Source organism: Cyclopterus lumpus, chromosome 1 (genome assembly GCF_009769545.1).
Source record: "Cyclopterus lumpus isolate fCycLum1 chromosome 1, fCycLum1.pri, whole genome shotgun sequence".
Classification (NCBI taxonomy): Eukaryota; Metazoa; Chordata; class Actinopteri; order Perciformes; family Cyclopteridae; genus Cyclopterus; species Cyclopterus lumpus.
Genome location: NC_046966.1, coordinates 6,135,305 through 6,160,580, shown reverse-complemented (window position 1 = coordinate 6,160,580; position 25,276 = coordinate 6,135,305). Strand labels below are relative to the sequence as shown.

At 44.8% G+C, this 25,276-nt stretch overlaps 4 protein-coding genes across 8 annotated transcripts; 1 reads left to right on the top strand and 3 right to left on the bottom strand.

The window, feature by feature from the left end:
- Positions 1 to 204: 204 nt before the first annotated feature.
- rhot1b (ras homolog family member T1) lies at positions 205 to 9,702 on the bottom strand. Of its 2 annotated transcripts, XM_034538793.1 has the most exons (20): positions 9,305 to 9,700; positions 8,585 to 8,643; positions 8,388 to 8,469; positions 8,221 to 8,264; positions 8,078 to 8,131; positions 7,885 to 7,937; positions 7,462 to 7,570; positions 6,480 to 6,581; positions 6,208 to 6,306; positions 5,987 to 6,095; positions 5,749 to 5,869; positions 5,258 to 5,342; positions 4,737 to 4,882; positions 3,848 to 3,948; positions 3,599 to 3,729; positions 3,368 to 3,451; positions 2,721 to 2,843; positions 2,442 to 2,644; positions 1,160 to 1,282; positions 205 to 509 (listed from the first exon to the last, which is right to left on the bottom strand). In XM_034538793.1, exons 1-20 carry the CDS (start codon positions 9,339 to 9,341, stop codon positions 392 to 394), a joined length of 1,983 nt encoding a protein of 660 aa, XP_034394684.1. In that variant the 5' UTR covers positions 9,342 to 9,700; the 3' UTR covers positions 205 to 391. The 2 variants fall into 2 exon arrangements, with proteins under 2 accessions (XP_034394684.1, XP_034394692.1); XM_034538801.1 differs by lacking the exon at positions 1,160 to 1,282 and having other exon boundaries at positions 9,305 to 9,702.
- Positions 9,703 to 11,654: 1,952 nt separating this feature from the next.
- LOC117738003 (arf-GAP with dual PH domain-containing protein 2-like) lies at positions 11,655 to 16,033 on the bottom strand. Of its 4 annotated transcripts, XM_034544267.1 has the most exons (12): positions 15,917 to 16,033; positions 15,374 to 15,648; positions 14,866 to 14,996; positions 14,402 to 14,493; positions 14,082 to 14,167; positions 13,856 to 13,968; positions 13,601 to 13,747; positions 13,173 to 13,256; positions 13,006 to 13,068; positions 12,809 to 12,886; positions 12,335 to 12,563; positions 11,655 to 12,244 (listed from the first exon to the last, which is right to left on the bottom strand). In XM_034544267.1, the coding sequence occupies exons 2-12, from the start codon at positions 15,459 to 15,461 to the stop codon at positions 12,216 to 12,218; spliced, it is 1,140 nt and encodes a 379-aa protein (XP_034400158.1). In that variant the 5' UTR covers positions 15,462 to 15,648; positions 15,917 to 16,033; the 3' UTR covers positions 11,655 to 12,215. The 4 variants fall into 4 exon arrangements, with proteins under 4 accessions (XP_034400158.1, XP_034400172.1, XP_034400165.1 ...); XM_034544281.1 differs by lacking the exon at positions 15,917 to 16,033 and having other exon boundaries at positions 12,864 to 12,886; positions 15,374 to 15,876; XM_034544274.1 differs by lacking the exon at positions 15,917 to 16,033 and having other exon boundaries at positions 12,809 to 12,883; positions 15,374 to 15,876.
- Positions 16,034 to 17,416: 1,383 nt separating this feature from the next.
- Positions 17,417 to 19,736, top strand: tefm (transcription elongation factor, mitochondrial). Its single transcript, XM_034539730.1, has 5 exons — positions 17,417 to 17,550; positions 17,808 to 18,292; positions 18,649 to 18,798; positions 18,952 to 19,130; positions 19,285 to 19,736. Exons 1-5 carry the CDS (start codon positions 17,505 to 17,507, stop codon positions 19,547 to 19,549), a joined length of 1,125 nt encoding a protein of 374 aa, XP_034395621.1. The 5' UTR covers positions 17,417 to 17,504; the 3' UTR covers positions 19,550 to 19,736.
- Positions 19,737 to 19,843: 107 nt separating this feature from the next.
- atad5b (ATPase family AAA domain containing 5b) lies at positions 19,844 to 25,099 on the bottom strand. Its single transcript, XM_034539239.1, has 14 exons — positions 24,261 to 25,099; positions 23,899 to 24,174; positions 23,723 to 23,819; positions 23,564 to 23,628; positions 23,318 to 23,454; positions 22,800 to 22,971; positions 22,363 to 22,637; positions 22,163 to 22,256; positions 22,019 to 22,083; positions 21,637 to 21,838; positions 21,430 to 21,554; positions 20,571 to 21,358; positions 20,308 to 20,466; positions 19,844 to 20,078 (listed from the first exon to the last, which is right to left on the bottom strand). The coding sequence occupies exons 1-14, from the start codon at positions 24,766 to 24,768 to the stop codon at positions 20,000 to 20,002; spliced, it is 3,042 nt and encodes a 1,013-aa protein (XP_034395130.1). The 5' UTR covers positions 24,769 to 25,099; the 3' UTR covers positions 19,844 to 19,999.
- Positions 25,100 to 25,276: the final 177 nt, after the last annotated feature.

Here is a 25,276-nt window from a genome sequence, read left to right as displayed (position 1 = left end):
TTGCAAACCTCACAGCTGACACCAAGTCCTTCCATTTCCTTCAGCAAGCAACCCAAAAAGAAATAGCTATACACGTATGCAACTCCCTCATGTTAGTCACTACGGCGCATCAGCAGCTTACCCTCATTTTTAATATAAATATAGATATTTTACTTTGCACACATTTGAAAACAAATTAAGGAAATTAGCAATTTGGGTACAAAATTAAATATATATATATTTTTATTCCCATGACAATAAATTGACGAAAGAAAATGCAAAAGAAAAGAGGAATGTTTGCTAAGGTGTGGTTTGACAAATATTTCCTTCCCACCAAAACATGACAATGACTGATGGCTAAAGCTCTCCATGTACCATGGGGCAGAGAGGGTTGGACCCGGGCGCCTGAGAATCACCGAGGCTTGAGCAGCACCCTGTACATGGCGAAGCCCAGCACGGCACACACCGTGGCCCCGGCGCTCGCTCTCAGCCAGAAGGTCGAGCTCCTCAGGTCTGCTTGGCAGACGTGTCTGTGAAACAGAGGGAGGCAGGCCCGGAGGGAGAGAGAGAGAGAGAGAGAAAGAAAGAAAGAAAGAAAGAGAGAGATCAATATAGAGAAGGGGAGGACAATAAAGAGTACAGAGACAAAGAGACGAGGTGTCGATGGGGAGGATGGCATGAAAATAAATAAGACGCACTGAAAGAAAACATGGGTGAAATGACGGAGCAGGGCTACAGCCTCAACGCATGCTGAAGACAAAGTAAAGCCAGTCAAACAGATGACGGACGTGCAGGATTGTAGTTTTGACACGAGACGACGATGAGGAAGTTGACGCCAACGCCATGAAAACGAGACCGAGATCAGAATAGAAAAGTGCATGCTGTCAATCATACTGTAGTACAGGAAGCAACATCAAAGAAGGTAGACGGAAACTTAAGATATCAGAAGTTTTTTTTCTTTTTTTAAATGGAAAATGACAGTCAGAGGACTCAAAAGTAGAAGTGTAGCAGGAAATTCTAATGGGGAAAATGCGTGAGACATTCTATTCTAATTGTAAAAATACAACGACTTTCCAAAAAAAAGAAAAGGAGAAATGAACGTGACAAGCTTGAGGAGGCGATGCCGACCGATCAAGAGAATGATCGGATGCAGAGAGGGTTGAAAAAAGGCAAGAAGGACCTTCTGAGTACAACAGCGTAGAGTTTGGCCCTGACCGTCTGCAGCAGCTCAGAGTTGAGGAAGTTCTGACACAAGCAGAAGGTGCACCGGTTACAAGTGCACATGCAGCGCAACCGGGCGTGGCTGAGGAGAGATATGGGGAAGTCAAAAACACCAACACACAGTTTGTATTTTTTTAAAACACACGCACACACACACACAAGGAAGAAAGGCACAAGATAAGAGTTTTAAGATGCCACCAACAATAGAGGAGTAGTATGAGGCTCATTGCCGGGGAGCCAGAACCCATGAACAACAAGGAAAACAGACTTTTAGGTCCCTGGATTATCCAACCATCTGGAAGAAGGAATCAAGTACACTAATATGATCCCTGGAATATTCTCAAAACAGTTGAGTGATGAGAATAAATGCTCCTTGAATCTGTGACGTGCAGAGAGGCGCTGTGCGTTGACAGAGCTCTGCAGGAGTGTGAGCCTCTGGGGGACATCAACACTACTGCACGTTTACTCAGAGCAAACCACCATCAGAGAGCAACAGCAGCATGTCCAGATTGCGGGGAAGTGGATCAATGGAGACTGAAGTGCATCACGTCCGATACGGACACTTGGAGAGTAGGAGCCCCTCCCTGAGGGAGCGGGTTTATCCACAGGCATGGAGGGAAGTCACAGACCCGAGCTTAGTGGGGATTTGAAGAAGAAAGGCATCCCATCTGTAGACAGGATTTCCTGCCATGTACGACCCAGCTGCAGGAACAACTGCAAATCCCTTATTTACACGCTATTAGGAACAATGGTGATGCCCTGAGACGCAAGCAAAAATAATAAATTCTGCTCGTCAATTTTCTTAAGTCTGACCTAAATAGTTTAGGACTTCGGAAAATAGTCTTGGCAAATGATTTTGTGTTTTCTTCCAGGTGAGTTACATTTTTCCCATGTGCTCTTAAAACAAAAAGTACATATATTGTAAGTTCAAAAAATTTGAAAATGAAAACCAACTATTTAGAACATGGGGTCGTGGTGCGCTTCAGCCTCTTGTGGCTGAAATAAGTACTACAACGACAAACAATTGAAAAATGATCCTAAAGAAATAAAAAAACATTTTCACGGATAACATCTTTTGTAAAAGAACAAATAAAGATTATCATGGTAAACACCTATTTGTTCACCTGTTCTGAATTCATAAAACACAAAAGAGAAAACTGAGATCAGACTGAGACATCAAAACTAATGCAGTAAAACACAACCAAGGTCAACCAATCCAAATCAAGTGTCTCCATACTTACGGGTACATGGCCATCGTGGTCAGCTTGGTGTAGATGTCTCTGCTGGGTGCTGCTGCAGTGTTACAGGTGAAGGACTGGGGAGGTGGCATCTTGTGCCTCCTGCAGAACTCCAGAGGACTGCAGCCGTACATCTGTTTGATCTCCGGCAGGTCCGACTTCGCTGCGATCATCATACATGGAACCTTGCTGTCCATGAAGTATTGCTGAGGAGGTAAAGAGAGCGGCGGTTGAAGGTTAAAGTGTCGCTCATCTTTCGATATAATGCCCGCACGGTTTTACCTTAAAGACTGTGGCGCAGTACTCGAAGGAGTAAGGGTTGCTGACATCATAGAACAGGCAGACGATGTCACAGGCCAGATCGGCATCAGACAGGGTGTCAAAGTCAGGGGACACTTCATGAAGCTGGGGGGAAGTAGTTAGAAGACCATGGCTGAGTTTCAACAGCAGTCACAGGCCAGATAGTTGCCAATAATCTCTGCATCACTGTGGTCAGCTGTCGTGGCCTGGATTACCACCACGGCATTTAAGTGTTTCATTGTGGACGCCAGCACAGGGAGCACGCCCGTGTGTGAAAACGTTATTCAAAGACAAAAAGTACAGTTAATAGTTAGGTGCTCGACTAAACTTGTACTAAAATTTTTACTATTTAAACCATTGCGCATGAATTGCTCAATCTGCCTCGCTAAAGGAAGCACCAATATTGGGGCATTCAGTGTTTTTGCCTAAACGTTACACACACGTACAATTTGCCATATTGTTGCCTAAACGTTACACACACATACAATTTGCCATATTTAATTTATGAATTGCAAAAGCTTTCAGTCGCAGTGCACTGTGAAGAGCATCGAGTGAATGCGGTAAGCCCAGCCAACCTCCGGCTGGTTGACCGTAATTGAAGTAATGCAAGGGGAATCTTTGAAACTCACAAGAAGGTATTTCTCCTGGCCGTAAACATAGGTTGTGCTGATGGCGTAGTAGGATCTGTGTTCCTCTCGGATGGTTTTTTGGCGCTGAAAGGAGAGAAGAGACATCACGTGGAAGCAGATCATGACATAAAACTATGATTGAAAGCAGCCGTGGGCGAATTCTGATTTGAGTCTGCGTTAGATACAGATGTATGCAAGAATGAGAAGTATCTGGTTTTTATTTCTGTTTACCATGTGGTTTCTACCCAGGAACGCTTGCAGGAAGCCGCTCTTGCCGCTGCCAACGTCTCCAAAGACATTACAGCGGAAGACGCTGCGCTGGGTCTGCTTCTTCTGCAGGTCAATCTTCTTATCTCTGGTCACTGTGCAGGGGAAGGGGTGGGGGGGGGGGGATGATGATATCACAATAAACCTTTATGCAGATCTACAACTCTTTTTTGAACGGGAATATGGAGAAGGAGTTGTGATGGTGTAATTCACCTGTAATCCCTGATGCTTGGGACTCCTGCTCAGCAATTATTGAGTAACCGAGGTAACCCAAATACTCCAGGCAGCGCTGGACATCCAGATATGTTGTTAACCTGAACAAATGCACGTTGAAGGCAAAAGACACAAAACGAGTTAAATACCGAGCAAACGGGAAATACTCGAGCATTGGTGGTTTCCTGATAACAATTTGGAAATAGTTTATCAAAAGTGTTGAAAGATATGTGTAACATTCTAACCAAGTTTGATATCTAGTTTTGCATCTGTTAACAAATCAGACAATTGGTGTCATCTTTGCACTTTCTTTTCTGCCCATGTTAGGCATCATTTTCAAAATTTAAATGTAAAAAACAAAACAAAAAAAACACTCAAAAACTGCGCGGTAATTATAATTGTTTTGCTTATCTATTCATTCTGATTAAACCCTCTTTTTCTCAATCAGTTTTCAATCATATCATTATGGATTAAATTCCAGTGGTGGCTGCATAGGATTGTTTCTGACTCGTGTGGTCCAAACAGTTTCAATAAGTCAAGAGTCAAAATGTATTGACCACAAAAATATATATTTTTTAAAAGGATCGATTTTTTTCCATGTTTTTTTATCTAATACAATATTGCTGCTTTAGTCAATATTTGTTGCCATTAAAACTACATTTTACTGCGGTCAAAAAACAGTTTGGTCTCCCGCGTGCCCGACAGTCCAGCAGAAATCCAACAGCACAATAAATGACATCTTTTTCTTTAGGGTGATGGCGTTATCAAAATATAACAAACATTCTAAGCTTTGTTTGAAAAATCTAAATAGGAGCTTCAAATGTAAAAAAAATAATAAAATAGAAAAAGACATTGCGCATAGCCCTAAACTTAATGAGTCGCCACTTACGTCCACTGGGAGAGATATCCCTGGTAGGTGATCCAGCCCTGGTCATTAGTACAAACTGTATTATTGACATCTGGACCCCAGGGCATGTAGGGGAAAACATCAAACAGGTCGCTCGTCTCTTCTGGTGACAAGGCACAGTCACGGTCCTGATAAACGCAAAAGGTCGGTTACTGTTCGGGATGGCGTGCGACGGCAAACTAAGACAAATGCTGCTCCTTAGTTGGCCGCCTGTCATCTTTACCCGAGTAAACAAATATGATGGACTGGAGCACTCGCTCACAGATGGGCCGAAAGCAGATCATGGTACAAGCTGCCACCTTTCCCCTCCTTGACTTTCACTCTAACCTAATTCTTCTGTCAATCCCTCCCCAGTGACAAATCTGGCCTCAGCAGGTGGTCTGCGGTGGCTCCGCCGGTGTATTGTGGTTTGGTGCAGCGTTCCGCACAGAGCAGCTTTCCGTGAAAGCCTCTCCGAGGGCAGAGGGTAAAGTAACCAGAGAACCGGGCTTACAGGATCGCACCTTGTCATGTTTGTCAAAGATGCTCTGGAGGAAGAGGTAGGCATTGTGGTTGAGCTCTGTGGTGCAGTCTGGAGGGAGCTTCAACCTGGAGACAGCCATGTGTAGGTCAAAGTGAAAGGTATGGTCAATGAGCAGAAGATAAACACAGAAAACATTTATACAAAAGACGATAGATGTTTTAATTTGCTTCCTGGTCCTCAGTAGAAATATGTGTAGGTGTGGTTCCTTGCTACAGTGTTATGTAAAGTACTGAATCCATCATCTCATTTAAAGGCTTAACAGTGCTGACAGTTTAATCAAAATGTTTAAATTGAACCAAAAAGGGGGCTTTGTGTTTTAAGGAAAGTACAGTATTACCCTTTAAAGAGTAATCGTGAGTCCCGACACACAGTGAGGGAAATAATGAGGCTTTTTATTAAGGATGGAATTGATGCTGTATCTCTAAAAAAAAAAAAAAAAAAAAAAAGAAAGAAAAAAAGGCTGAGACTCACGGAGGGAAGAGGTAGTCCTGATTTAACTCCAGGTCATCGTCGTACCCAAACCTCCTCAGCACCGTCCACGTTGTTTCATGGCGACCTCGCTGGATGAACAGGGTGTGGAGGAACAGGAAGCCTGGAGAAGAATATCACAGAGAAAACCGACTAACACGATCCGGTAATAATGTGACAAGAGACTTGTGTGCACATGTAAACACGAGGATGATGAGGAGGCCGATCCGTGCGTTCCTACCCGTCAGAGTGAGTCCGTTGTCACACACTCCATCGCTCAAATTCTTCCTCACCACATTTTTGACGTCCTCCAGCGCCTGAGACTCTAGTGGGGTGTTGAAGCACGTCCGCTGTGAGCGATCACATTGTTGTCGTCAAAAGGAGCCCAAGACCTTTTAATTCTTTTTATTTTATAACCCCATTGTTAACTTTGTCGGCTAAAGCAGTCACGAGCCAATTTACCTGAAAGAAATTGAGCTCATTATCGTTGAGAATCCCATCATTGTCCAGGTCGGACACTTTGAAGATTCGAGTCAGGGCTTTGACACAAAGGGACTTCATCTGGGAATCAAAAAAGGGAAATCAGAAGTTTCCTTTGACAAATGCATATCGTAATTCACCTGCTGAAATTCTCATAACTCTCTCAAAAGGAAATTTTTATTGATGTAAAACAAGCCGACAACCATCTGCATCACAAAAACAAAAGAATTGGCACAGTATATTTCTGCTCTTACGTCTCTTCTCTCTGGACAGTAAAGAGGACCTGTGGGGTGCAGCACCGCCTTTTGGGCGTAGTAGAACAGCTCCGAGATGTTCTTCAGGTTCTTTGCTGAACACTATAAACAAGAAAAGGAAGAAGGGGGTTTGGTAATAATGTACATACGTATACTGTTTACCAATACGCTCTATAACACTGTGTGTTATGTGTATGTATATATATATATATATATATATATATATATATATATATATATATATACACACACAGTACATGTACAGTATGTGTGTAGGAGCTAAGTCAGGGTCAGAAGGGGTATTAGCACATCTGATCTGTCTGAGCGACACAAAGAAACATTGAGTCTAGGTCGCGACAGGTGTCAAGTATTTAAATCCAGCCGTTAGGCTTCCTCGTTGTGAACTCTGAACATGAGCAAAAAATGTGCGTCGTTCATAACAAATGTAGAAACTAGGATCCTCGCTGTTGTTTGCCTCCAACAACCAGTAAAGTTGCAGTTTACATCCATGTCTGTCCTAAAATGTCATCACTTTGTCCTTTTTGACATTTGGGCAACATTTTCCTAATTAGCATGTGATGTCTTATGGGCCCAAAACAAGTGACCTTTGACCTTTCAAATTCTAATCAGTTCAACCTTGAGTATTTTTTTTAAAGAATATTCTTTACACCAGCTTAAGTGCCTTCAGTGGACTTGTAAATCCCTTAAAGGGCGCTGCTAATAAAGTCAAAAAGAAACCGTCTGGATGTTAACTTAAAAACAATCCTGTTAGTGTTGGCTCCTAAAATGACTCCAGCCAACAGTTATTATTGACACTTCCTCCCCCCTTCATGTTCCGTGTAATAACGATAGAAGATATTGATTTCCCTTTGTGTTTACATCCCTTCTGAGCTGGAGTACTGAGCGGCACATCAATCGTCTGTCTGAACCAGCAGCCTGAATATGGAAGCGTTTGGTAGCCAAATCTAAAACAGTCTCTCACCTCGACGCATGTCTCTATCTCACTGTAGCGGTTCATGATGGGCAGGATGGTCTCCATGCTGCTGTGTTCCACCAGGTCCGACTTGTTCCCCACCAGAATCAGAGGAACCCTGAACCACATACACAGCATTTTATTTAAAAGAACATGACATCTAAATCTAACAGTGGCCTTTTGTCTTTTCATGTGTTTTTTTTAGTAAAAACGGAGAATGAGGCTGAATCCGCTAATTTGTACGAATTAAAAAATTGAAGTGCATTTCCACTTCAGCTCTCCGCTTACAGAGAAGCACTTGTGAGTACTGAAAGTCACCACTTCAAACCACCACCAGAAGGACTCCATGAACTGGCCTCTTCACCTCGTGTTTCATTGCCCAAAGCTGAGCCGACAAAGAAAACTCGTAGTTATTTTTAGAACAGTTCACACCTGCTGTCCTTGTCCGTGTTCTCAGTAATGAGGGGGATCCAGTGGCTCGTCACCTATGGAAAACAAAAAGGTAGGGAGGATTCAAATGGAACACATCATCACCCTCGGGTGTCCCACCGCCCACCTCACAAGTTTTACAGTTCAACTGCAATACAAACCAATTATGGAAATGCCAGGCGCAGCGGCAGCTCACCTTTTCAATGGACGTCTTGTTGTTGACAGAGTAGACGATGCAAATCACATTTGCCTACGAGAGAGACCAACAGAGACAGCCATGAGGCTTACGCCTGAACTCAGCACTTCTCTCTAACAGGAGAGCGCAACGCGCCGACTGACCTTGGAGATCTCCTGAAACAACTGCTCATCGGTCTGCTCTGCCTCTGCAGGAGAAAGATGTGTGGACTGCAGTTAAAAAACAGGAAAGTGCTCTAAACATAGAACTTTGTACAAATGTCACCACAATTCGATGCATTTTAATCCCAAACGAAATGGTCTTAAGGTACCCGAGTAGTCCACGATGTGTGTGGGAACCTTCTCTGGTGTGACATCTGCAGGTATGGTGATTTCCTCAGCTCGGTAGGGAACCTGGGATAAACGGAACATGGTCGTCACTCACGTCACGCAGACACGTTTACAACCAGTTCACAACCGGTTTGTCGCGGTTTCGCCAACTTCTGACAGAATAATCATTTATCCGTACCACTTTCGGGAACTCCTCGCTGACCAGCGACATGATGAGAGAGGTCTTCCCCACTTTGGCTGTCGAAAGGAGGCAGAGGAGCGAGAGTTCAGTGCAAATGAGCCAGATTCTTAGCAAACACGCCACCACATTCGCTTAACAAAACAATGACAATTCAATTAATATTGTAGTCGTGGGGACATCATTTATTGATTTATCATGAGAAAGAGAGTTATATCATTCTGGAAACAGCTGGGCTTCCTGTGAAGGTGGAACGATTGGAATATAAAATGATCTTTTCCTTCTGGAGGTCACTTCTGGAGAGATGTCACCTGACAGAGCAAGAGCTTCAAATAGCTTTCTTCTCGCTGTAAAATCAGATGCATGTATTTGGCTTTGCTGGGGTGGGAAAGGATTTTAAATGTTCCTCTCAGGAAAACATGGGACAATAAGCTTGCAATATCTTTTCAAAAGTTGAGACCTAAACCCATTTACAAAGGAGCATCCTAGTCCAAGTCTAGGTACAACCCACAATCAAGTGACTCGAATGGATAGTTGTGTAAAAGAAATATCTACCAACTGTTTTAGAAAGCCACGGCCGATGGAGGGGATTTATTGTTCCTTTCTCTCTGATATGGAGCCATAACACTCCGTTACAAAACAGAGCCACAATAGGGACTGATCAGCATGAGGTCCTCGTCCAGCTGACGCTGCAGACGACCAGTGCACAGCTTCACTTACGCTCTCCCACCAATAATATCCGCACGTCCTTGCGCATCCTCCTCTTCGGCGTCGACGAGCTCGGTAAACGGGCTCGTGTTAAACATTGATGCTCCCGTCTGGTTGAAGGACACGAGCAGCCAGTTCTCCTCGGCCTCGGCTCGCTTGCTAACGGCTACATTCGCATGTCAGCTCCGGTTCACGCTGGTTCACCAACAGCCGGCGCCGCTCAGACGGCCGTGAGACAAACCGTGAGACAAACCGTTAGACAAACGGGACTCTGACGCGGTGCCTTCACTATTCCTCCGCCTCAGTAAGCCGGGCTGTCAATGCCGCCGCCGTGTTGAGCCAGCTACCACTCACACAGACGGGACAGTTGAAGCGTCAGAAGGCGCTCGTGCTTTCCGGCACGCCCCTTCTGTGAGGGGCGAGCAAAGATCGTATATGAGAGACAGAATCGCATAAAAAAAGATCATCATCACCATCTGATCCTACGATTCCATTCCGCACGTGAGAGCGTTTGCAGTATTTATTTAAAGTAAGGAATACAATATAATACAACTGCGACTTAAAATCAGTGGTGCAAGAAACACTCCTTAAGTAGCAATCCTGGATTTCAGTACAAGTAACAGCAAAGTGTGCCCAGTATGCCCACGGTGTGCCAAAGGGTGGGCATGGTGGGTGGGTGGGTGGGTGGGGGGGGGAAATGGGCCCACACTCAGCTCACATGCACATTTGGCTCAGTGGGGTCAAAAGAAACCTTTGAAAACCTCCAGGGAACATTCCCTTAAGTGTTGCTGAAGGCAGGGGCGTTTGCAGGATTCAAAGAAAGGGGGGAGGGCTAAGCCCGAAGGGGAGCGGCACTCTCGGGTAAAACATTTTTGGGGCCCCTGATATCCATTGTTTCTGACAGTTCATAGATTGGTTCAATCTGTGGGATTACAGGTAAACCTGAATGTAAGCAGGTAACACTCGTTAAAACTACCGACAGACACTTTCTGTAACTACCTGGACTTACAGGTAAACCTGAATGTAAGCAGGTAACACTCATTAAAACTACTGACAGACACTTTCTGTAACTACCTGGACTTACAGGTAAACCTGAATGTAAGCAGGTAACACTCATTAAAACTACTGACAGACACTTTCTGTAACTACCTGGACTTACAGGTAAACCTGAATGTAAGCAGGTAACACTCATTAAAACTACTGACAGACACTTTCTGTAACTACCTGGATTTACAGGTCAAGAGTCAGCGCAGCAGCCTCCCCAAGGTCCTAGTGTCCGGGGATTATATTGTTAAGTATGATTATGGGCTATTGGATTGTAATTTGAAGGGGGAGAAAACATACAAACCAGAACGCACGCACATATGTAGCATGTCAGAAACAATTGTTTAAAGACAAAAAAAATGGCTAATGGCCAATAATGCCACATTATTTAAAGCCCCCCTAAAATAGGCCTGGCTGTAGGGCTTCTAAAAACTTAACCTTTTAAAAACCGTGCCCCCCAATTGGGGGGAAATTTACACATTATGGTTAAATTGTGTAAAACATTACAATGAACATGAGCAAATATATTGATGTCATACATCAAATTAAACAAGAGAACTTAGGCTACAATAATTAATAAGCCATTTTAACACAACTTAAACACCAACTAACAACAATATACAATATATGGTTTGGTACATGAGAACATTCAAATTGCACAGATGGTGCCCAAATTCTCTGTACTAAAACCTCTCTAACTTTGTTCTGCTTCAATTTTTTTAAGTCAAAGAGAGACTGTTCACACAGTGTGCTATGATCTGGGTTTAGACCTTTGCACTGCATCCTTCCAAGAGATAATCATCCTGAAAATTCTATTTGTGCTGTGTTTCATCTTTATTTACTCTTAACCAGTAACACATATACTAATATTTACACATCTGAACCAAAGATCACATGGGTTGCCTTTATTATAACACCAACATTATTCAAATAGCCTTTGTGGTTGCAGAGATACACCCTTTTTAGTTTGGGTATGTTATTTCGAGCAGAAACCTAAAAAAGTGGTTGTTTTTTATTAAAAGAACTTTGAGAGATAATTTTCTGAAGGTTCTCTAAATGCTCTTTTGAGGTTCACAAAAAACTTTTGTAATGTATTCATAAATCCATGCATTGTTTGACTTGAAATGTGATAACATGTATTTATTATTAGAGTATGTATTATTTATTATTCATCCAATTTCATTTGAAAATGGACACATATTTTATATATAATATTATTGAAAATGTATTTAATTTGACAGTCAGTTGTTGACTACAGACGTTAATACAACTGTGAGGCTACTTCATTTTGTGTCTAAATCTTAACACAAGTAAGACATTACTGTGACATAGCACACATTTATTTACATAATTGCACCACATCAGCAAACGTGAACAACACAGGTGTTAAGAATTGCAAAAGCAAGAATCAGTTGTCTATACAATGTATTAGACATTATTAAAAGCTTTCACAAAACGTAATAGACAATTAAAATCAAACGGTGTGTGGAAGAAAAAAAAGAAACTTATCTGTTCAAAATGTGCAAATTAAGTGAAATACAAAATAACTACAGAACAATTGCAGATTGTTCATTAAAACTTACTCTCGCATTTTTTTTAAAATAAATACAATATTTTACTCCAGTGTATTCAAAAAGTAATGCAAAGAGTTATTTGATGTGATATTCTGGCAATGACAATCCAATCCACTCAAGCCTCCGAGCAGCCGCTTCTCAAGGGGTCACAAGGTGACGCAAGGTGTAATCACAGTCTGTGCAAAGTAGTGTCGAGCAGCTGTGTTCAGGAGTATCTTTTGGAAGCAAAAGTTTTCCGTCTGTTCCATAAATGAAGACTTCTTGCACCCTGAACGTCTGCAAACCAACAGGTACAACTGCTCCGGTCATTTCTTCCTTTTCATGGTGGCTTCGTCTATATCAAAGAAGGAAAGGAAGGAAGAGTTAGGAGTGGGTTCCAACATGTCTCACTGGAAGGCCGTTATTGACAACCACAGTGTCTTACTAGCGTAGTCCTCTGATGTCATAGGTTGAGAGATGACCTTCCTGAAGGCCTCCAACCACTCCTTCTGCTCCTGCTCCTGCTCGCACATGAAGACGAACTCCCTGTCCGGCGTGTGCAGCGTGACGCCGCAGTGCCACCGGCCTCCTCTCGTGCTCCGCCCGCTGCTCTCTGAAGCGGAGTAGCTGTGGCTCTCCGTGCCAATGAAGACGGCACCCAACTCAGTAGCATCCTGACGGGGACAACCAACAGCACTCAGCGAAAATCATCTATCGTTTCATTTCATATCAGGTCAATTAAATGCCTGCGTATTTTCCTGAAAAATGTCGTCCACTCCCAAAATATCAGCCTGCATTTGATTTGAATGCATAATCATTGTATTGTAAGTGTTAGCCTTGTTGAATAATGTAGTAAATATGCACACAAATATGGTTTCCACACACATTGTGGACTCTGTGGTTGTTATCTGTTAATTACCAGTGGACTTTTAAAATATAGAAGCTTTCTGTTCATCGAGCACAGTGTGAACCACCTCTTCTTGAATGACTCCCGCTGCTGAAAACACACACACACACACACACACACACACACACACAGAGAATTGATCAAATTCATTTGTGAGATACAAAAAGTATAAATAAATCAAATTGATCAAACTCAGATAATTGACGAACCGTTGGGCCAGTTTTCTCCATGTACCCCTCCTTCAGGCAATGTCCCGTTATCTGAGGCACTAACTGTGCAAAGAGACGCAGGTAACACCGTTAACTGAACAAAAGCTGCACCTGCATGTTGACAATCTCTCCAAGCTAAAGATTTTTTTTTTTAAATTTCGTCTCACATCATTGTCTTGAAGAGTGGGATGTTTCTTCTGGAGGTACGCCAGGCGTGTCGCCCGAAGAGCGTTGAACAAGGACACAATGACCTGCAAGGCATCAGATATTGGAGAGCATATCAGGAGGATATAATCTGCATCCATGCACATCTACGACAGTGTACGAGTGAAAAGAGAGCTTTAAAAACCAGGATAGCTGAACAGAGAAGCTATATTTGACTCTGACACACACACACGCACACGCACACACGTTAATAATAAAACACAATGCTATTGTGTGGAGATTTTCCGCACAACTTCCTTAAGTTCACAGTGTTGGTGTTCTGTTCATGTTGTGATCCGTCTACTTTCGACTTCTAGTCTTTGAGGCACACCTCGCCTCAGATGTGAGACTCCAATGTACTGCAAGACATTGAAGTGCACCTCCAGCCCACCTGTCCTTTTTCGTGATAAACAAACAGATTCCTTGTGCGTTTGTCGTGCATGTAGGAGATCTGCAGACCGTGGGCGTGGCTGATCTTCTCCGGCTGGAAGACTGCATTGAAGTCCTTCATGGAGATGACGGCTTTGGGAAGCTTGGACTGGATGAGGGAAGGATTTCACAAGATTAGAATCAAAAGGGAGTTGGACTGTAACCCATATACGCTCAGAAAACATCGAGGGCTACATGATGATGTGGCGAAACTCACATCCTCTTTAATAAAGTATCTGAGGGTGAAGTCTTTCCGGGACAGCAGGAAGCTCCTCTTTAAAAACTGTTTGTTGTCTTTGCCCTTTTTCCATAGTGTGGATTCAAACAGGTCTGGGTTGGATACATCAAATTAATAAAAGGGATGAAGAGCAACTAAACGTCTTAAAGAATCATAAAACAAAACATATATTCTTTTCCATGTTAATATAACGGCAGTTAATTACCTGAGCAATAAGCTTGCTGTGGGTAGTTTTCTCCTGTGAATTCTCTTCTTTCATACTTTGCACGGATCCATTGATCCTTAAGAACACTACAAACAAAGCGTTATTGTTTTTGAATAAATGTTTGAATAAATACCAGAAAATGTGTCCACCTGTCCCTGATTGGAGTCTAATTCATGTAGAGTGAAAGCTCCACCTTGGGAACCAACTGAGTCCTTGTTCCTCTTTCTGTACCTCTCCACACCCATTTACTAAAAATACACTTCACTTTTCGCTGCCATTGTGCTGACGAGGGGAATGGAGGGTGAGCGCCGGTCACTTACACGCAGTCTTTATGCTGCGGCCGATAGAAGAAGGCCGGGACACACTTCTCATAAATGGCCTTGGCTGAAGAATTTCCCCTCTCACGCATGAACTGAAACCACAAGATGGGAGATACCACAAGTCACAACGACACAATTATTATTAATTACATTAATTTGTTTTTTTTGTAGATTTGACATCATAAACTAAACACGTACAGTATCAAAGTACACTCCTCAATAATAACCTTGTCCAAGATAGAGAGTGAACATGGACAGTTCACCCCCCAAAATAAATATTTTCCCTCTACTTGCTGTGCTATTTATCAATATCAATCATAACAATTTTAGGTAGAAGCTAATGTTAGTTCCTACATACATGTTTTCATAGATACAAGATATGCATACATAAGAATATTAAGGCCCACTTGTTTTATTTACTGTTAGCTAGCCATATAAAATTAATACAAACTACAAAACGATACCTGTACGAGTGAATCGTCCCAGAAATCCAGACGTATGGATTTCACTTTGCTGATATCAGACAAGTTGCGATGAATCCCCGAGCAATTCAGGCACACAAAGATACCAAGAGTGTAGGAGGCCCAGTCAGGCTCTGTGAGCAAAAGGAAGTATATAATAATAATAATAATAATAATAATAATGATAATATATATATATATACACACACACATATAATGAGTGCAAACCACATAACAGCCACCAATTCCCCTTATGAAAGATGCTTATGAGTTTTAAAACATGACTTGTCTATGCAATATGTCATTGGAGATAGTTCTGTTAACAAACATCACGTGGCCTGATGGCGCACGTTACTTTTCTTTTTCATAATTTTTTGAACTTGAATTCTTACAACATGTTTACTCACACAGAAATGGTGGTTTTTGACAAAACGTGTGTTGTTGGAAATCAATCAAAACAATGTGGCTTTCATATCTAAATACATATATTGTGGTTAAGAATCGGACTCACCAGGAATACCACAGTCAGCACATGTGTTGTTACCGGGCTGTCGCACCAAATCGAGCAGCATTTTGTTGTTTCGGTCCACACTGGCCATGGGGGACGCTAGTTGGCTTCGCTCAGATTGACAGCCACGTCCCAATTAAAGAGCAGCTAGCTATAGACTCCATATTGAACGGTTCCGTGCTGCTCTGCTCCGCAGCAGGTGAAAAACACAACTTCTTCTCAGTGACCACTGGCCCAGCATTTCCTCTTACCAGCACAGCATCATGAGGTTCATTGTTCTGCAACACAAACGGTCTAGAAATAACAGAAAGGAAGTGGTGCTCACGTCACTGTGTAACAGGGGGACTGACTGACTGACTGAAGGGAGGTTTTGTTGATAAAAAAATCAAATGTAACTGATTTAAAATAATTAAAATGCAGGGTAGACATTACAAGCACATCTATTCACTATATAGGAGGCTACATTGAAGCAAACACCCTCTCTATAAAACATCTAGTAATGCTTTGTCCCCCAACTCATTAGAGCTTTTTTTAAATGGAAGTGACCTCATGTAATTCCCAGCAGAGCTCCATTTAACTTCAACCCTTTTCAGAGAGACCAATGCGGACACTGTGTGTGTGTGTGTGTGTGTGTGTGCGTGTGTATGTGTGTGTGTGTGCGTGTGTATATGTGTGTGTGTGTGTAGGGCCTTTAAAGACTTGTACACAGTCCCGCCCCTTTTATCGTTTGTTCCACTTCCGGTTTTGTCCCTGAACTTCTGGTTGCTCACAGATACGAACACAATCACGCTTCCACCTTTTTGTTGAAAACTGTGTCTTTTTAGACCATGAACCCTGTGTTTTGGAGTTAAACGCAACAACTACTATCATTTAGTTATTATCTTCCACATCTGGTAGACTGTGGTGCTATTTTATTGTACTGCAGTGCACACTAATAAATGGTGTTTCTAATATCAAATCTAGCCTCACTTAAATAACTGGTATGTACTCATTAAAAGTAGGATGGGGGCCAGAGCCTTCAGTTATCAAGCTCCTCTTTTATGGAGACAGCTTCCACTTTCAGTCCAGGGGGCAGACACAGTCACCTCATTTAAGAGTAGACTTAAGACTTTCCTCTTTCATAGTGCTTATAGTTTGGGCTGAATCAGGTTTGCAATGGTCCAGCCCCTTGATATGCTGCTATAGGCTTATAGGCTGCTGGGGGATGTTTTAGGATACACTGAGCTCCTCTCTACTCTTCTTTATCTACTTCTGTATTCATGCCCCATTCATGCACATTACTAAAGTTGCTCCTTTGTCTTAGTGCTTTCTCTTCTCACAGGTTTCAATGAATTGGGGTTTTATCTGGACCCTGGTCCTGCCTGACACCCAGTGATACTATCATTATTATTATTATTATTAGTTGCATTGCAATTAGTATTGCCAATACTGCTTTCATTATCATTGTAATTCTACTATATCCACTGTTGCTGTTATTTTTGGTAGTTTTTCATCATGCTTACTTCTCATTGTATGAATAATTTCTGTCATATTCTTTGAACGTGTTGATTCTGTACACGTGACATCTATTGTACTTCTGTCCATCATGGTAGAGGGATCCTCCTCTGTTGCTCTCCAGAAGGTTTCTTCCCTTTTTTCTCGCTGTTAAAAGTTTTTTTGGGGGGAGTTTTTACTCAACCGATGTGAGACAGAGGATGTCGTATGTGTACAGATTGTAACTCTGAGTCAAATGTGTAATGTTGGTCTATACAACATAAATTGAATTGAATCAACACTGCATTAGCGCATATGAATGAGTGCAATGACTGTAAACACAATGAAGACTCGTGGCATTGTGTCGAATACTGTCCCCTCCCCCAAACCTGAACCAAACCTTTAAATATGATTTTATTTGTGTACCCTTTATTATTTTTATTTTTTAATAAATATTAACCCTAACCCCTGAGTGAGGTGCTACTGTTTTATCAGGAGGGAAACGGTGATCTTTCACACTACACCGGAACCATTGCAGCGGTGTTTGTTGTTCCCCGCCGGCGGGTTAAAAACCGGCGGACAACAACCAGAAAGATCACCGTTGTGCAACCTGTATGAGGTTACAGATGAAACAATCGAGTATTTAATTGAATTTAAAAAAATGATGTGGGTCGCCAGGCGATTGCTGTCGTCTGTCGCTCAGATGAGTACGTTGCTACGTTTCTTTCATTGGCAGACCAGCAGCGTTAAGCTAACTCATTTAACTTAGCTAGCGTTAGTTTAACTGATACAGGCAATGGTAGTGTTTCCGTTTTAGACTATAGTCTTGAGGTTACACAGCCTTTGAGTGGCAGCCGTTCACCGTGACGTTAAGTTAACAGTTGGAGGGACCTCTGCTCACGAGTTGTGGTTTTATTCCACGTGACCGCTGGCTGATTTGACCACGTCTCGTGTCTCCCTGCAGGTCGGCATGCCGGGCAGGTCGGCTTGTTCCGTCGCCCTCGGCACGGCTGCCTCCCAGAGCTGGAGCTGCGGTACCTGCAGTGCACATGCTGCTGGCGGAGCCGAGTCCCCGTGGCGGCCTTCGAGACCCTGAACGACACCCTGTCCTCTGCTTCGGATCCCTGCAAGGAGGACAACCGGTCCCTGGACGCCTGCTACACCTACGAGCAGCGGGTCGTCATCCTCCAGCTGCTCAACACCGGCACACAGTCGGAGCTGGCGGCCGTGAAGCTCCTCAGGGGCCGCAAATCGCTCAACATCGTGGAGTACAGGACTAAACACGGGCCCTTCAGGACCCTGGAGAGCGTGGTGAAAGTGCCGCTGCTGAAGCACAAAAGTGCCGTCACGGTGTTCAACTCTATTCTCAACCCGGTGAAGAAGGAGAGGAAAGTGAGGATTCAGTTGGCCAAGTTCATCAGGCCGGAAGTTGACAGGTCCTGGCTGGAGGTGAGGTCCTTGTCCCTTGGGCAGGAGTTTTAGAGAGGGGGGTGGCCAAGTAGAGACTCGCTGTATGTTTAAGTTCTTAAAAAAAGGCTGGATCTTCTTCTTCTTCCCTCCTTGCATGGCAAACAACCAGCCTTTAAAACTCTACACCAATTCTCTCGATCAAGCGCTCCGTGAACCACAAAATATATTGTAGTTGCTTTCGCACGCCGTGCTGCAATTCCTGTGACCAATAAACTGACGTTTGACACGTTGTGTGTTGGGCAATCTAATTTGACAACCAGGCGATGGATCCAGCGTTTGTCTGATCAGTTGTTGTCGTTTGGCCGCCTGTCATGATTCTGTATTTGTTTCCTCAGGAGGCCAGTAATGTTGTGTCACTCGTATGTGGGACTGATAAAATCGCCTGGGCTCATGTGGACCGGGGGATGGCAGTGCTGGATTGGCAAGAGCTGGACTGTCCAAATTTCCTGAAGGGATCATACATGGCGTCTGCCTACTTGAATGATGTGAGCATAAACACCAGAGTTCATGTTATTGAATAGTTGATTTACATTTTCATAGAGAAACTATAGAACACCTGTTGTCCAATTGTTTGAATTTCTCCTTTTTAACATCAACGTGGAACTCAAAAGAATATCCCGTCATTTCTCTTCCATTAGGTGTCTGCGGCCGTGGCGCTCCTCCCGCCAGCTGACTTCTACATCATTGAGAAATCCTCCATCTCTATTCAGAATACGACCCTGTTCCCCATCCTGGCCCACATGAGGACTGTGGAGGCCATGTTGTTCACTCTGCTGGAGCCCAGAAACGTACCACCCGAGTCAAACATTCCTCCAAGGTTTGTTTGTACAATATTTTGGTTCCATATAGTCAAACTCAATTTAAAAAATAAATACAAATGTTATGCTAGGATATAGAGATATATTCTCTTTGTGGCAACTGTTTGAAGTGGGTGATGGTAATCAAATTACCTCCCCCCTCGCCCCCTCCAGAGTTTTGAACATGATGCGCACCGCTGTGGGACGTCACTTCGGACTCATGGTGGGAGAGTCGCGGACCAGCGGCGCTCAGACAGTGCGACAGCTGATGATCGAGTCGGTGACTCAGAAGCTTCCCAGGATAAACTTCCCCCCCGAGCTGCTGATGAGGCACAGGAATTCTTTCCAGATGGGCAGCAGGAGAGGAGGGGAGGAACTCTGTGACGCTCTGCTCCAGGCGGTGACTTTTTACGAGCTCCTCAGTGAATCTCCCAGTTAGCCGCCGCCACCACCACCACCACGTGGAACCGTCTCTAACCATGACACCCTAAGCCCTTTTGGACTTGAACCCAACATTTACCTCCTGGAACAGATTTGCTGGTTATTCGCGGCACATTTTAAAGTCTTGAATACTTTGTTAGATGTTTGATTTGGACACTTGAAGTAAATGCTGTCTGCCATCTTCCCACGGTCTGTTTCACTCTGATTCACATCAGGACAACAATGAAAGTGTTTTACATTCTTAAAAAAAATTAACATCCTTTAAAAAAATAGTTTTATTTTACTTTCCACAATTAAAAAAAAAAAAACATACACGTAAATGAAACATTTCTTGTCTCAACTGCATAAAATGAATTTGACAGTACTTAGATGGCGACAATATTCAGGTTAAATGAATGCACACTAAACAATACTGACTGGAGTATGGTGAGGTAGTACATGAGGTTCTCTATGAGAAATCTTCAGCCAGGAGTTGAATAGTTGACTTTGAGAGGCCGAGGTGTGTGCTGCTGAGGTAGTTCAGACTCCTAATGGGGGGACAAATCATTTGAATCCTACAATTATTCAATTGGAAGACCTAATTACAACATTAGTTGGATCTCAAACTAAAAGGTGATTTAGTACGGAAGCAGTGTGTCTTCCTTCACCGTCACCCTAATGTCGTCAACGTTTTATTTATTTTTTTAAACTGTGCAATTGTTCTAAATGATTCACTACTTCTACCAACTGTTATTTAAATCCGTATTGTGGCCTCACCTGACTGGCTCCTCTTTCTGATCCTGTGCTCTCTGCAAGCGACAGATGTGGCGGAGGACCGGCATGTAGTCGACACCGACCGCTCGTCTGTTCCCCAGCAGGCTGAAGGACGAACTGCCAAGAAGGGTCCTGCTCAGCTCGTACCTCCTTTTGGACACACTGGAGGGGGAGAGGGGGGAGGGACGTGCGAGCGGTGGTGAGACACCGGTATTTTCAGTCAAAAGTGTCGGAGGGTAACTATCTGAGATGGAGAGTAGACTCACCCTGGCGCGCACGGCAGATGAGCGCTAAAGGTGAGGCTCCGTCCTTTTGAAGAGGCGGATAGTCCCTCCGTCAGCCTTCCCCACCGTGTGTCTCCCAGCTCCCGTCTGTATTTTTTTTGAGCTTCGGTCAACGCCTCCGACATCTGCCAACAGCACCTGTGACACCCCAATCCCTCAACAGCCGCCTGAATATCCAACATCCTCTCCTGGCTCAAAATCCTGCCCACCTCCTCCTCGACGTCCTCGCGCATCTCATCTAACAAGCCGTCCTTAATCTCAGCTCCTGTCCAGACAAACGGGCCCGAGATGAGCGGCGCCACGGCAGCTGGTGTTGTGGAATCGAGGTACGACACAAGGTCAAAGAAGTCAGTCAAGGCATCCAAACCGCCGGTCACCACTTCCGTCTCGTCCCTCGAACTAGCGGCCCTCTGTGGCGATGAGGCCGCTCTTTGAGGATGTTGCGTCACACTGGAAGACGATGTGGCGTCCAACGTTGCTGGGATCCATTTCCTTCTGCCAAGTCTAGATGCCTTAACAGATCTGCTGTGGGTGGCTGGTGCCCTTCCGGTGGCTGGTGCCCTTCCAGTGACATTTCCCTCCAGCTGGCTGACGTGAGGATCGCTGTCAGAGGGTCCCAGCTCCCTCTGCAGACTGGGACAAGTCCCCTTGGCCCCCTCGATGGGCAGAAGAATCTCCAGGTTGGAGTACAGAAGAGGAACGCCTCCTCTCCAGCTCTCAGCTAGGAGCCTCAGGAGCTTGTTCATGTCTATTTCAGTCCAGACCGGACGCTGGAGAATTAAGACAGTATTGACAAATTACGTTTTTCAATTATGTAGAAGTCAGCTGAATTAATACTTGCCTTTAGAAGGTTTACAAGTTGGTGTTGGGTCACATGGTGGAGACCCAGCATGCTGGCAGTGCAGGCTGCGTCACACCGAGGCTGTTGGGAGTCTTCATCGTCTCCTCTTTCAGTAACACTCGAGTCTAGTTGAGGGGAAATATAATTCCGCAAATTTGTTGTGTTTTTGGAAACAAAACCCATGTCTATTTATTTAGTGCAACTTACAGATTCGCACACGAGTAGCCTCCTCAAGCGAGCCTCCGCTCAGAGACGACCGCCCCCCGCCACCGTTCACCCAGAGCTGCAGCTGCAGCAGGCAGCGCCTGGCGTCGCCCCCGGACAGCCGGAGGAGGCTGCTCACGTCGTGGAACTCCAGTCGCACGCTCTCAGCCAAACCCACCAGCTGCAGGTAGCTACAGACGTTCACCTTGGAGTCATAGATGGAAAGTAGGTTCACGTCAAAACTCTTGCTCCATTCTGCATGTTGGGAGCCTTTAGAAGTACACTGAGCAGCCGGGCCCGGCGCAAACTTTACAAGACAAAGTTTGCGCTGCCGGAGGAAAGACAAAAGCATTTCCCAGAGTGCAGACATAAAGATCGGACTCACCACCGACGGGGTCTTGAAAACGAGCTCCTCCAAGCCGCAGTTGAATCTCTCTCTGAAGGAAGGATCTAAGGATGACAGTCATTTTGCGTCGCAGCTCGTCCTTAAATCTATTTCTCCTCTAAACTACACGGCGTGTGCACTTACCATTGGTGGTCAAGATGACTGGTCTTTTGGTGGTCATCATGAAAGTCTTGACGGCTGCGAGGAAACCAACGTCGTCATCAAATATGACATCAACCTGGGGGGGGGGGGTGAGGGTCAAACCAGACCAAACGTTTGTGTGCGTGGTCTCATATCCATTGAAACGATATGTCTTGCAGTGTGGGGGCTTTCAGGTGGTTTACCTCTTCAAACAGAATGAGTGACGTGGCCGTCTTTCTGTTCTTTGGCGCCACTGGATCGGAGCCCGGCGACGGGTTGCCCGATCCCTCGCCGTCCAGTTTGTCGGACGGCGCCGGACCGCCGGCGTGAACGTGATCCGCTTTGGCCTTCACCCTAAAGTAGTTGGCCAGAGTGACCGCGGCTGGACGGGGTTTCCCTTTGCGACTCGAGTGGCCAAACTTCTGGGCTGCTCTATTTTTTGAGGTCGAGGTGACATTTTTGGGACGCACGGCTTTGCCTGTTGAAGAAAAGAACACAAACGCCTGAAGAGCGAGGCCTCCGTTACCGTCTACAGATGCAAACACCACACAAACCTGACGCCATAAACACTTCACCTTTCCTACAAAACTGTTCTTTATGATTATTTGTATTTCAATGAGCTCCATGTCATTTGTCATACCAGGTAAAGTCTCAGATTTCGGAGTGCAGCTGTTGATGGCGTAGTTGTTAAAGTATGTGGGTTTCAGTGGGTCCTTCCCCGACATCTCCACCAGGTGGGACTGGGTAGCTTCCTTCAGCTGGGACAGAACATGGCGGCCGCTGCGCTGCGAGGAGCAGTTCACCTCAAATACCTTTTCAATTGAAAAGAAAACGGACAAAAACGTAAGATAATTCCTCGTATTTAAAAGTGTGGTGTCCGGATTATTCTTTACTGTAAAAGCAGTCTAGAATCCTCTGAAGCTCATGGTTTGTTCTTCGGGTATAAGGGCCACAAAATAGTAACATTTAAAAATGGAACCCGCTTTGATTGTGTGGCCATTTGGCAGTCGTTCGAAAAAACAATGTATTTCTGGATTCTCCATCATCGCAGAGTCAATAGACACAATTCCAATGAGCAAGCAACAGAGCAGTGTATTAAAAAGGATTACGGTTGGCAGGACGGATACAAAGATATCGATCCAGTTCGAATCACCCAACCTTGAATCCAAGCTCCTGAGCGCAGGCATACACCGAGGCGGTCTTGCCCACACCGGGGGGTCCCGTGATCAACACGGTGTTGCACAGGCCCTCCTCTGGCCCGGCCTCACCCTGGAAGTCTCCACAGTCCCATGAATCTGCACGGGAAACCCAGAGTCATTTAAAAGCCACTTGGTTACCCCAAAAATTATTCATTTAGAAACCATATTATTCATGTGACCCTGTACAATGCCAGCCCATACATACCGTTGCTGTTTTCTTCTCGTCTCCTCTCGTCACGGTCGGCTCTTAGTTTCCATTTCTTCAACCAACTGAATTACATTGAGAAAAATAAAAACAATAGCTTATGCTCAAGGCAAATACATCAGCGAACAGGGTGAAGGCAGTTACTTATACTTAACGAACATTTGCAGTTTCTTCACGGAGGCAGAGTTGCCGATGACTTCACTTGAATGCCGAGGACTGTATTTGTCTGTCCAGAGGACGTCCTCAAAACTGGAATCTAGACAAAAGAGTTCATTTCCTGCTCTCCAAAAGTGCATCAAACATGTCAACGAGCAATCGAGACATCACAAGTTCACCTCTTTGGGGGATGCCGGAGGTTTTGGGCGGCTCCGGGTCTACTGGGCTCCCACTTTGCTCCCTCAGTCTGCGACTCAGCTTGTTGCTCCTTGAGTGCTGCTTCTTGACCGTCAGGACGGGATCCTCCTGGACAGCTGACACCAGACAGGGACCCACGCTGAAGGCTTCCTCCACAACGAGACTTGACCTGAGACGTTTGGGGCCCCTCTCAGAGCTTTCGTTCCCTCGTTTCCTCTTCTCTTGTAAGGGGTTCTGTGGGGAGCTTATATTTATTGCTAGGGGGGGAGACAGCACAGGTTCAGTTGGATGAATAACAATGAAAAACAAAATTCAGAATAATAACTGCTAAAACAATCCCCACCTGTGGGTCCAACATCCTGCGGCTTTCCTCGCGCTCTCTCCCGCAGAGTGCTGAACACTGTCCTGACTGGAAACGCTGGGTTGGACGTCTGGATGTCTTCCAGACAGCTGCCCAGAGCCGAGGTCGACAGCCGGCCTCCCCGGGAGACTGTTGATAAACACCGCTGACCTTTCACCCGCTGCACGTCTTCCGCCTGGGGAGGGAGCCCCGGTTCCCAAAGCTTCTCCACCGGCCGACCCGGCTTCCCGTCGCCGCTCCATTTGCTTTCGCTGTGCTGTGTTTTCCGCAAGAAGATTGGCGCGATGTGTGCGTGTTTTCCGCAGAAAGTCTCTCTCCGCTCTTGGGGTGGTGCGACTTTTCTGTCTGAGGCGGCGCACGCAGCGGCAGCGCCCGCACGCGCGTCTTTCGCTGCCAGCGAGGCCGAGTCCCCTCTGAACGTCGCCACCTCGGAGGCGCGCGGGGGCAACACGTCTTTACAGGTCTTGGTCCGTTTGAGTTTGTTTGGCATCGCAAAGAACTCCACATTCAAAGACTCTCGTCTTTGGCGCTTCGCTCTGTGTCGCGCATGACGCGTCGGTGACGTCAGTGTGTGCGACGCTAACAACAACAAAACGCAAGTGTCAATTGTTGTTTCACACCGACCGCGCTAACGTCAGCTCCCTGTGCGTGATTCGGCTTAAGTGCATTAAAGCAACTCGTAAAACAAACTTGTGGTTAGTGTTGAATCCAAAACTGCTTCGCAATGACGTTTAAATGACGTTGGTTGGGTGGAGCCAAAGATCGTGTATGTAGGACAAATCACACGGAGGCTCTTACAGTCAGCTGAACTGATTCAGGTGACGTATCCATAAAGGACACAGTTGCGTCTACAATCATGGCTCCAGTTCAACGCTCATTTATTTTTTTATAAATTATTTGGATTAAAATGCAGAGTGGTAGCTCGTGTGTCTGGATTTAGCTGTTTTTTATAATCGGCCTCAGACTTTATGGTTATAATAAACATTAAGAGGACATTT

Bases quoted from the DNA above. Each gene is read 5' to 3' on its own strand.
- LOC117738003 (XM_034544267.1), bottom strand. From the start codon at position 15,461: ATGGCCAGTGTGGACCGAAACAACAAAATGCTGCTCGATTTGGTGCGA. The intron at 14,997-15,373 runs GTGAGTCCGATT...TTTTGCTCACAG, and splicing joins TGCTGACTGTGGTATTCCTG to AGCCTGACTGGGCCTCCTAC. The intron at 13,257-13,600 runs GTGGGCTGGAGG...GATGCCTTGCAG, and splicing joins TTTATCACGAAAAAGGACAG to GTCATTGTGTCCTTGTTCAA.
- atad5b (XM_034539239.1), bottom strand. From the start codon at position 24,768: ATGCCAAACAAACTCAAACGGACCAAGACCTGTAAAGACGTGTTGCCC. The intron at 22,084-22,162 runs GTAAGTGCACAC...TGTCATCCTTAG, and splicing joins AGTCATCTTGACCACCAATG to ATCCTTCCTTCAGAGAGAGA. The intron at 20,467-20,570 runs GTGAGTCTACTC...CTCCCCCTCCAG, and splicing joins CATCTGCCGTGCGCGCCAGG to TGTGTCCAAAAGGAGGTACG.
- tefm (XM_034539730.1), top strand. From the start codon at position 17,505: ATGATGTGGGTCGCCAGGCGATTGCTGTCGTCTGTCGCTCAGATGA. The intron at 18,799-18,951 runs GTGAGCATAAAC...CTCTTCCATTAG, and splicing joins CGTCTGCCTACTTGAATGAT to GTGTCTGCGGCCGTGGCGCT. The intron at 19,131-19,284 runs GTTTGTTTGTAC...CGCCCCCTCCAG, and splicing joins GAGTCAAACATTCCTCCAAG to AGTTTTGAACATGATGCGCA.
- rhot1b (XM_034538793.1), bottom strand. From the start codon at position 9,341: ATGCGCAAGGACGTGCGGATATTATTGGTGGGAGAGC. The intron at 8,644-9,304 runs GTAAGTGAAGCT...TCCTTTCGACAG, and splicing joins GATATTATTGGTGGGAGAGC to CCAAAGTGGGGAAGACCTCT. The intron at 5,343-5,748 runs GTGAGTCTCAGC...GGCTGTCTCCAG, and splicing joins CAGGACTACCTCTTCCCTCC to GTTGAAGCTCCCTCCAGACT.